At 44.4% G+C, this 11,687-nt stretch overlaps 1 protein-coding gene across 2 annotated transcripts in view; it reads right to left on the bottom strand.

The window, feature by feature from the left end:
* Positions 1-1,005: 1,005 nt before the first annotated feature.
* Positions 1,006-11,687, bottom strand: part of MTMR4 (myotubularin related protein 4) — a 29,441-nt gene continuing 18,759 nt past the window's right edge. The window contains exons 16-19 of one of the 2 annotated variants that reach the window (XM_011953690.1): positions 6,337-7,735; positions 4,253-4,363; positions 3,922-4,010; positions 1,006-3,271 (exon numbers count right to left, since the gene is read on the bottom strand). In XM_011953690.1, coding sequence (XP_011809080.1) covers positions 3,094-3,271; positions 3,922-4,010; positions 4,253-4,363; positions 6,337-7,735 — 1,777 coding nt within the window. In that variant the 3' untranslated portion in view covers positions 1,006-3,093. The remainder of the gene's footprint in view (positions 3,272-3,921; positions 4,011-4,252; positions 4,364-6,336; positions 7,736-11,687) is intronic. The other variant, XM_011953689.1, reaches the window with a different exon arrangement.

The following is an 11,687-nucleotide window of genomic DNA, read 5'->3' as shown; positions in this document are numbered from 1 at the left end:
CGCCTGCGGGACCCGGGCAGGCGCCCCTTCCTCAGGCGTTCCCAGACTTGAGCCCGGGAAGGCTGCCCGCCGGGGAGTTCTAAGTCCTGCGAAGAGAGAAGCCCAGTTATCCACCGTGGAATACCAAGAGGCGTGTGTTTCGGCCCAGCCAACTAGTGGGGACTTGGAATGCAGAGAAAGTGTGCGTTAGGCAGCAGAGTCGGTCATTCTGGGGACCAAAGGGTCTGGTCTGTAATCTTTACTAAGTGGAGCTGCTCACCTCTCAAACAAAAATGATGCTACTGGAGGTATAGTATCTTGAGTAAACGAATTCACCTTTTAGATAGTAGCCTTTTGTATCTTTTAAGATACACTCTTTTAAGCCAGTATTTTGTTCAAGACAATTTACCCAAGGTTAGATGAGAACTGAAGTTCCTGAGAAGAGGGAATCACAAGAATCTAAGTACTCTCTTGTGTGCCTGCTCAACCAGCTGGTGGCATTTTAGACATGAAAGATAAATAAAGATGGGATAGAATTCTACGGTATCCATAAGAATCGATCCCTAGCCAATCAATAAATAAGAATGTAACAAGAGCTATGCTGATTCAAAAAGAGAGGTTCATTTGAAAATGGAAATTGGCCGGGCACAGTGGCTCACATCTGTAATCCCAACACTTTGGGAGGCCGAGCCGGGTGGACTGTTTGAACCCAGAAATTTGAGACCAGCGTGGCCAACATGGTGAAACCGCGACTCTACTAAAAATACGAAAATTAGCCAGGACCTGTAGTCCTAGCTACTCGGGAGGCTGAGGCAGGAGAATCGCTTGAACCCAGAAGGCGGAGGTTGCAGTGAGCCGAGATCGCACCACTGCACTCCAGCCTGGGGAACAGAAAGAGACTCCATCTCGAAATAAATAAATTGGAAATTGCTGGGAGAGAGGGGTACAATGTTCTACTCTTCTTATGGTCAAAGAATAAGTGAATATTAAGGTTTTTTAGAAATGAAAATAAAACAACCCAACAAAGCAGCACTAATATAGAGATTTTATTTAAACTGTATTGAATTTTTACAGCACATTGCATTTTTGTCACAACGCAACTGCACAGTTTGGATTTTTGGCCACATCATGTCACTTACACCCAAAACAGCTCTGAAAGGAGTATTTAATGAACACATCTGAGCCAAGAGCCCAGAGTCTCTCTCCGAGGCCATGCAGTTTGTTCACTGATGGGACAGTCCCTCAAAACAGCCACACTAAGTAAACAGATACAGTCTCCCCAAATGTTACCAATCTTACTCCCCTTGAAAACAGGCAGAGTGAAGTGCAATGAAAGTCAAGTTAATTAAAAAGCCACTCACAACTGGCAGTAAATTTTAATGATTGATAAAATGCTTAAAATAATTTTATGTATCAGAAACAAGGAATAGCTTGTTACTTTTTCAATGATCTCAGGAATTTTGCAGACACAAAATCTCCATTATTCAGCTCCATTTAAATGAAAAAAAAGTTCCGCTAGGCTGACCTAAATACGCCAAAACTTTTTAGGTTACATCTATGGCAAGTACAAAAGAACCACAGATGCTTCTCTGTAGGACTGAAAAGGTCAGGGAAATAATGATTCTTGTTCTAAATGCAGATTCTAGTTATTTTGGAATGAAATGCTGTTTTCTAGAAAGCAACATGAAAGTAGCAGTGAGAAAGATGACTACCATCATTTCAAAACAGGATAAGCCTAAATGTAATTTACCATTTATATGTCAACAAATTAAGGAAAATGTATAAAGTCCTAGTGGTTTCATTATAGGCCAAGGAGACTGTATCTGTCCCACCCAGAGTACATGGCTATATCACTGTGTCTTTTGGTTAAGTGCCACTGGTACATATTAAGATGAAAAAAAAAAAACAAAAGTTTTAAAAAACCATCAACGTTTGGTCCAAATGGACACATGTTCTCTCCCGATTTTGGTATCAAGGCTTTATTCTCTTCTGTTTGGGTTCCATTGTTAAGTGCACAGAAATAGACAGCAGCATTTGTACTGAAACCCTCACATACCAAACAGCATATGCTAGGAGGTAAAAACCAAACGCTAAATTCTACCCTCAAGGTGTCAAGTGTTCAGGATAAGAAGCAATGTGATCCAGAGGAGGCAGCAGCCAAGGGAAAGACAACATGGGGGAAACGGGCAATGGAACAACAACGAAAACCTTTGTTTTATTTTCATGCCAGGAGAGGATCAAGGTGTAGCTCCTGTGTTAGCACCAGGACAACTAGGAAAAGTCAGGCGCAAAGGGTAGGGCACAATCAGCAGATGTTTCACAAGGATAATTTTTACTTTTCCCTTCTCATTCTTCACAGTGCCTAACTCAAGAGCTGCCACTGTGTAACAGAGACGACTGCCTTCACAGCTCAAAATAACTCAATCAGCAGAGTTTTCCTCTGCTCCCAAAAATGGCTCGCTCCCTAGAACTGTCCCCCTAAACTGAATATTCACCAATGCTGGCTGATGAGCCAACTGAAAAATACATTGAAACCTCCACTTGCTGAACCAGTCTTCAAACCAAACTCCACAGAAAGACAGTACTAATGCAACTAGAGGGAGTGCCTCTAAAGACTGAGCCTTCATGCACAGACACAGAGCACAGAGGTACAGGATATAGTTCATCTCAAATAGGACAGGAATTCCTATCTTGTATACTATAATCTGCTTTTGTCAAGGTGGAGGAGAGATGGGTCTGGTTATCACTTGGAGTTTGGTTATACGTATGCCATTCTATTGCTGTTTGGGGCACTTTGCACCAGGTAACATCTATGCAATCATCATCTTGTGACCTCCAGGAGAAAGAGGCTGGAGTCACCAACTCAACATTAAGCTTCCAGACCCTGGGTCTGGGTTAGGACCATTACCCCAAGGTGAGGGTCTCACCAGTAGAGGACCTCCTGCCAAATTGCAATTCCTCTGCTCCAGTTTCATGATACCAAGGAGGATTTCTCAAGATGGTATCTCTGAGCTCTGTGATTTCATGAGCCACACCGACGAACCTTCCTAACTACAACTGAAGCAGATCCTCCCTTCAAACCTGCTAAAGTTGGACAGGTCATCTCCCTGGCATTCAACTGGAAGCTGTAGCAATGGGTTTCTTCAGCTGTTGGCTCATGAGTTCCCTGGCACGAGAGACTTGAATGTGTTCGTAACATGAGTTACAGACGAGAACTGGGTCATAGAGCTGCTGATCAGGAATGGGCAGCTTCAGGTGGCAGCATCCAGCACAAAATACATTCCCACAATTTCTGCCAAAGCACAAAGAGGGAAGAGTTCATCAGAAATGCCAATATACTAGCCAGGTAGGGTGACTCACACCAGTAATCCCTGCACTTTGGTAAGCTGAGGCAGTAGAATTGCTTGAGGCCAGGAGTTTGACACTTGCCTGAGCAACATAGCAAGACCCCATCACTAATAAAAAAAATTAATTAATATTAGGAAATGCCAATATACTGAGAATGAGTGATACTAAATGAAAAGTTGGGGACAAACAAAAATAGTTTCTATAAAGAGGTATCCACTTCCAAACGAATTCCATTTAGTTCTATACATATGTATTGCACTGTTTTTGTTTTTGAGACAGAGTCTCGCTCTGTTGCCAGGATGGAGTGCAGTGGTGTGATCTCAGCTCACCGCAACCTCCAACTCCCTGGTTCAAGCTGTTCTCCTGCCTCAGCCTCCAGAGTAGCTGGGATTACAGGCACACACCACCACACCCAGCTAATTTTTGTATTTTCAGTGGAGACAAGTTTCACCATGTTGGCCAGGATGGTCTTGATCTCCTGACCTCGTGATCCGCCTGCCTCAGCCTCCCAAAGTGCTGGGATTACAGGCGTGAGCCACTGCACCTGGCCTGCACTGTTTTTTAAGTCATACTAAATCATACAAAACATCTTACCTGCAATGGTGTCTTCGTTTGGCCAACCAGAATTCACAGTCACAGTTATAGCAGTGTGATGCCATATGGTCTGGAACCCAGCGAGTCACCTAATAGAAGGCACAAGGAAAAATTCCTGGTCCTTGCTGACAGACTGGAAGAGCAACACTGCAACAAGGAAAGCATCCCAGGAGAAAGTGACAAGGCTTATCTTCATAACTGGCTACCACTTGCCTACCAGGTTGACACTCCTCTGGGAGACAGCTCAGTCTACGGCACGTCATTCATCTCTGGGAAGTATGATGACTCATTGGCTCACATAAGTACCCACCACATATGTGCCTAAACATACCTCAGTCTCTTTCTTATCAACAGGTTCCCAGCTTGCTTCTGAAAGGCAGTCTTCACTGTGATCAGAGCCAAAATCCTCAGTATCACTGCCATCTGACTCCTTCAAACATGTCTGATGAAAAGGCAAAGACAACAACATTATCTTCATCATCATTAACGCTTAGTGTTTACCATGTGTCAGGCACTGTGCTAAGTGCATTACATACATGAACTTATTTCTCATGACAGTCTTACAACGTATACTACTAATATCCCCGTTTTACAAATAAGAAAATGAAGCCACAGAGAAAGTTAAGAGCTGATATGTAGTAAAACTGGCATTTGACCCTAGTATTGTGGCTTCAGACTTATACTCTTACCAATATGCTACACCACAGCATAGAAAGACTCTCTTGTTACGTTCTAAACCAGGGGTTGACAAGCTGTGGCCCACAGGCCAAACTAGCCCACTGCCTGTTTTTGTAAATCAGGTTTTGTTGGAATACAGCTGCATTCATTCATTTACATACTGTCTATGGCTGCTTTTTGTTTTGTTTTTGAGACAAGGTCTCGCTCTTTTGCCCAGGCTGGAATGCAGTGGCATAATCACGGCTCACTGTAGCCTCAACATCCTGGGTTCAAGAGATCCTCCGACCTCAGCCTCCTGAGTAGTTGGGACCACAAGCATCCGCCACCATGTCCAGCCGATATTTTTGTAATTTTTGTAGAGATGGGGTTTTACCATGTTGCCTAGGCTGGTCTCAAACTCCTTGGCTCAAGCGATCCACCCACCTCAGCCTCACAAAGTCCTAAGACTACAGGCATGACCCACTGTGCCTGGCCTACGGCTGCTTTTGCACAACAGCAGAGCTGAGTAGTTGCAACATAGACTGTATGGCCCACAAAACCTAAAATAGTTATTATTTGGCCCTTTAAAAAAAAAAAGGTTTGTTGATTCCTGTTTAAAGCACCAGAGAAGTGAGAAGCAGGCAAGTGGGGAGCACCTTAACAGAACAAAGGAAGTGTCTGAAAATGGCAAGATACCATGGGGAGGAAGCTGGCTCCTAGAAGCTCCCCAAGGACTGTGGTGCCAGAACCTGAGGCTGCTCAACACTGCACAGCCTACATAGTCTTCATCTCTCACCTGGATTATTCCAAAATGACCTTACCAGTCTCCCAATCTGGGTCTCAACTGCCTCATTAAAATTGTACATTGTTGGCCCAAGCACAGTGGCTCACACCTGTAATCCCAGCACTTTGGGAGGCCGAGGTGGGCGGATCACAAGGTAAGGAGACCGAGACCATCCTGGCTAACACAGTGAAACCCCGTCTCTATTAAAAATACAAAAAAAAAAAATTAGCCGGCCCCACAGCTACTCAGGAGGCTGAGGCAGGAGAATGGCGTGAACCCGGGAGGGCGGAGGTTGCAGTGAGCTGAGATCGTGTCACTGCACTCCAGCCTGGGTGACAGAGTGAGACTCCATCTCAAAAAAAAAAAAAAAAAAAAAAAATTGTACACTGTTGCAAGAGTGGAGTGCAAGAGTCATTTTCTTAAAGTACAACTCTGATCATATTATGCACTGGCCTAAAATTTTATTGCCTTAAGGGTAAAATCCAAACAAGAAGGGCACTCAAGCTGACCCTTCTGATCTCCATCTACTTCTCCAATGTCACCTCCCAGCACCCTGTCTCTTATAACCCCAGTGTAAGTGTGTATGCATGCATGTACACATATACACTCGCATGTCCCATCCTTTTAAGCCATATCATTGGAGTACCTATTGCCACGATGCTTCTACAAATGGTGTTTCCTTTTCACTGTCTACCTAGCTAAATATCACACATTCTTCAGCACTCAGCTCAAGCATTACCTTCTCAAGAAAGCCTTCCTTGACGTTTCACTCCATTCCAGCCCTCTAACACCCGATGCCTCCTCAATCATAGCACTTAAAAACATCATTCTAATTGCTTACTTGTTTTTCATCCTATAGTCCAGGCACCTAACTCAGTGGCACACAGCAAGTACCCAATGAATAAATGCTGAATGGAGGGAAGGCTGGATTAACAGACTAAATAATGGGTGCATGGCAGTTGGTGACTACTTACAAAATCATCCTCATAGTCCATGGGAGGCTCTGCTGGAGGGGCACAGCAGTGACGGATATCCAGCCTCATCTGAAGCTCACGCACCTGTCGACGTAGCTGCTCTACCTCTTGCTTGTACCCTGCTTCAATCTGCCGTAACCTATGCTGGATCACATCCGTGGGAAAGGGGAGTCCATCATCATCCAAATAGAGAGGAGGCACTGGAGAAGGACAGGTCAGTGGAACAGGCTTTGTGCTAGAGACTTGCTTTGGGTGACTGGACAACCACATCCGGTTCTTTCCTCCTGGGCCAGTACAATGTCCATTGGAATGACTAGAACAGACAGGTGACTTCATACCTTCTCTCTGAGCCCACTGGCCCCCAAAGCAGGGCCCTGTGGCCCGCATCTGCTTACTGTTTGGCCTCTTGCTACAACAGCCATAGGAAAGCAGCCGCCGAGGGGTGGCCTCCCCACTTGGGAATGAAGTCACCATCCCTTGGAAGCTGTCCCAGTTGGACCCTAGAAAAGAGAACTCACTGATCTGGCTCTGAGAAATTGGCTTCCGGACCAATTCCAATGGCATTTTCCCAAAGCGAGGATTTTCCAATAACTGCCCATTCCTATTATTTCCTCTTTTACCAATGTCTTCCTCCCCATGAGTCAGATCTGGCACAGAACTCGGTTGTTCCTGGTGGGAGATACTTGCCACAGACCCTGAGTGATCTTGGTTGAGGAAGTCAGTGCTTGGGCCTAGAGGAGTTTGGCAGGCAGCACTTTGTGGGTTGCAAAGGGTGCTGAGGCTGTGATCGAGAACACATTTGTAGGGCACACCTAGCATGGAGTCTGGCTGGGCCTGTTGGGGCACACCTGTAGGAGAGTCCTGGGAAGACTCAGGAAAATTACAAACTCCATCACACTTGTTAGAAATGACCTTGGAGAGTGCACTGACAGCTTCTGTTTCAGGACAATGTTCAGGTGGCTCCCCTGTGCCATCTAAAGTCCTACCCACCTCATTCTGGGCAGAAAGGTTGGGAGCTGGTCCCTTAGTCTCTTCCAGGACTTTGATCTCAGGATCAGAGGTGTTGCTCTTCATTTCCCGAGGCACTGCGGTATTAAGCAATTTGTAACTTGGAGAACAGTTTTTGTGACTCTTGAAAGGTTTATTGCTCAAGTAGTCTTTCTGGCTGCTGGGCAGAGGAGGAGGAAGACCCACTTCTCCTACAGTCTGCTGAGGACCTCCTACCCCAGAGTCCACAAAGGTTGTCTCTGATCCCTCAGGATTGCTGTGCCAGGGCTCCAGGCCTACCCTGACCTCCTGACAGTGGTTATTCAGGTTAGGGTCACTGGATGTACGAGTCAGGGGGCTGCTTGTGTCACAGGCAGAAAGAAGATCATCCATGGATCTGGTTTTAGGTAATCTGGAATGACAAATATAACACCTCCAGGTCAGGAGATGGGCACTTGCAATACAATATATGGAGCTGAATCAATGGAGCAATATCAAAGCCAGAGTTTAGAAATAATGACACTTAAGAATACTTAAGTTTAGAAATAATGACCCTTAAGATCACAAATAACCAATGTTCACTGAAAGTTTATTCTGTAAAAAAAGCATGAGACATGGACCCTGTCCTCCGGAACCCAAAAATCTATCCTCAGCTTTTGTCAGCACTCAACCTACCAGTCTCCCTGGGCAATCTCAACCACTACAATGGTTTCAGCTGCCTTCTATGCCAATGCCTTCTGAATCTACTGTTCCAGTCAGGACTATACCTGAGACTCAAACCCAATATCCCACTGCCTCCATCACAATAAAACAGAATGAAGATGGGTTTTGGAGCTAGAACATATTGGCTCTGACACTAATTAGCTACATGACTACAAATAAGTAAATTAACCTCCCAGATACTTGTTCTTTCCCTTTATACAATGATGATAATAAATCATACCTTGTAGAGATGCTATGAGAATTCAAAATATAGGCAACCAACCACAAACATAATAACCACAAACTTGATTAAGACAACACAACTCCCTCAGCACTGCTCTTGATAACCACTTAGCAGCAGTGTGCTCCTCTGATTCCCAAGGCCCCATAGAAACTTCCCCTGGTATATAGCACTCAGAGCTCTAGAGGCATTCATATATACCAGATGGGTTAAGGGACATTTTCAAGAATGACCATCCTGATTATTAATGCAGTTCAAAGTCCTTAGAGCAATGAAAACTTGAGGGAAATTCACCAGGGAAACAGTAGAGACTTCACTGGCCTCCTATTTTTAGATGGCTCAGTCAGTTCAGCCCATGCGGAGAAGTCCCCCAAAGGCAGAGTTACAACGCAGCTTATTTTAAGTAATTGATTTTTGAAACTTAAAATAAATGTTTTATACATATTGGTATAACTTTTATGACCAATTTTGATTTTTTTTAATGGTATGAAATTCCAGGAAGGCAAAAACAGTCGTTATAATTAGAGTTCCTGGAGTCCCATAGGCAGGGCTCAAATCCCAATTTAACAACATCTTTGCTGTGTGACTTGAACTTCTCTAAGCCTCAGATCCCTCATCTATGGAATAAAGGTTAAAGTACCTAGCTCTTAAAGCTATTATGAAGATTAAACAAAAGAATCCACATCAAAGCACATTGCTCAGTGCTTCCTATAACACATTATTGCACTTCATTGTTTACTTGTTTAACTCCCTCTGCTGAAGTGTGCTGATGGCAGGACTCTGTCTTATTTGAATCCCCAGCACCTAGCACACTACCAGGGGCAAATGACTTGAGAAATGAATGAATGAGCTCAAAATACCACATCAACTTTCCACTGCTAGGTGCCAACTGAATGTGTGATATACATCAGGCATCTTGGTGGATCTTCTTAGACATCCAGACAACCAGGGTCCACCCAAGACCTAATGAATAAGAACGGCCAAGAGTGAGGCCCAGGGATCTGTATTCTTTTAAGTGCCACAGCTGACTTCTTTCTTTTATTTTTTATTATGGAAACTTTCAAGCATACAAAAGAAGTAAAGAATATGCCGGCCACAGTGGCTCACTCCCGTAATCTCAACACTTTGGGAGGTCAAGGCAGGCAGATCTCTTGAGGCCAGGAGTTCAAGACCAGCCTGGCCAACATGGTGAAATCCCATCTCTACTAAAAATACAAAAACTAGCTGGGTGTGATGGTGCACACCTGTAAACCCAGCCACTACTTGGGAGGCTGAGACATGAGAATCACTTGAGCCTGGGAGGCAAGAGACAGAGGTTGCAGTGAGCCGAGATCGCACCACTACATTCCAGCCTGGGTGACAGAGCAAGACTGTCTCAAACAACAACAACAAATAGAAGACTATAATTAACTCTGATGTGTTCTTCGTCCCAATTCAAATAACAACATTCTGCCATCCTCCACAGCTCATTCTATGTGTACCAAAGGTTAATCAGCAATGTTGACAGAGATACTAATACCTGAGTTTAGAACAAGGAGAGCGAGCTTATCCAGCTAGGTGGTCAAGGAAGGCTACGCAGAGAGGGTAGGATTTGAGATGGGTATACAAGAATGTGTTTATGACTTTAATGGAAGGATAAGAAAAAAGACAGTAGGACATTTTTGATCTAGGGAAAGGTAGAATCAAAGGTAAGTCAGGTCAGTTGTTACAGAGACCATTTCCTTTAAAATCTTTATACCAGTTATTCCTCAAAATCCACTCTCCATCTTGAGCTGCCTACAACACACCTCCTTCTTTGCTGTCAACTAATATTTCAATTCCAATTTCCCTGTATCTCCGCTTTCTCCCCAAACTGGCTTGTCTTCTCGACTTTTCAATGTCTATTAGCGGTACTAATATTCTCCTACTTTCTAAGCTCAGATACTTGGGACGCAAAGTACTTTTCACTTCTACTCTCCAACTTTCAATCAGTTCTGTAGCCTGCCAATGGTTCTCTACAGTGCTTCTAAATTTAATCCTTTCTCTTTGCCAGGGACTCTTCCCCTCATATCTAAATTACTACAGCAGTGCTGGCTGGTCTCTGTGCCTCCAGCTACCCTGTACTCAGTGATTAGTTCTCCAAGGATCCCACTGTCAGAAGATCACAGTGACTTCCTACAGTGACTTCCTATTGACAACTGAATCAAAACAAACTCTTTACTGTAATGTTTAAAGCCTTCAATGCCCTCAATGACCTGTCTTATATTTCTCTCTATTCCTTAAAATAGCCCCTTCTCAACCCCTGCCAGCCACAGAAGTTCTTTTTAAAAAAAAAAACTACCTCTCGCCCAGGCGTAGTGGCTCACTCCTATAATCCCAGCACTTTGGGAGGCCAAGGTGAGATTACTTGAGGCCAGGAGTTCGAGACCACCTTGACCAACATGGCGAAACCCCGTCTCTATTAAAAATACAAAAATTAGCCCAGCTACTATTACTAATACAAAATTAGTAATCCCAGCTACTCGGGAGGCTGAGGCAGGAGAATCAGTTGAACACGGTGGGCGGAGGTTGCAGTGAGCTGAGAAGATTGTGTGACCGCACTCCAGCCCGGGCAATGGAGCAAGACTCCATTTCAAAAAAACACCCTACCTCTCATGTATCTACTTCCTTTGGACCCCTCTCCACTAACCTTGTTACTAAGCTCACAAATCCCTTTATTTCATTCATTTGTCCAGTTTTTTTTTTTTTGAGACAGAGTCTCACTCTGTCACCCAGGCTGGAGTGCAGTGGCACTATCTCGGCTCACTGTAACTTCCGCCTTCCCAGATTCATGCCATTCTCCTGCCTCAGCCTCCTGAATAGTTAGGACTACAGGCGCCCGCCGCCACACCCCGCTAATTTTTTTTTTTTTGTATTTTTAATAGAGATGTGGTTTCACCATGTTAGCCAGGATGGTCTTGATCTCCTGACCTTGTGATCCGCCCACCTTGGCCTCCCAAAGTGCTGGGATTACAAGCATGAGCCACCACACCCAGCCGTTTGTCCAGTTTTAAGTAAATTTTTACTTGAGTAAATTTATTTAAATTTACTTATTATGTGCCAGATTCTAAGCCAGATACAGAGAACACAAACAGACCCACAGTTCTTGTCTGGTCCTTCATGAAAATTTCCTGAGTAAAACAGCCACCAAATGACCCTTTTAAAACACACATCATTTCTCTAAAGCTTTGAACTATACACGTTATTTTTTTTTTTTTTGAGATAAGGTCTCGCTCTATCACCCAGGCCGGAGTGCCATAGCACAATCACAGCTCACTGCAGCCTCGACCTCCTGGGCGCAAACAATCCTCCTGCCTCAGCCCGCCAAGTAGCTGGGATCACGGCGCACGCCACCATGCCTGGCTAATTTTTGTATTTTTTGTAGAGGTGGAGTTTTGCCACG

This window comes from Colobus angolensis, unplaced genomic scaffold (genome assembly GCF_000951035.1).
Source record: "Colobus angolensis palliatus isolate OR3802 unplaced genomic scaffold, Cang.pa_1.0 Scaffold37, whole genome shotgun sequence".
Lineage (NCBI taxonomy): Eukaryota > Metazoa > Chordata > Mammalia > Primates > Cercopithecidae > Colobus > Colobus angolensis.
Note: the sequence above shows the minus strand (reverse complement) of the source record. Positions and strands in the feature narration are given on the sequence as shown.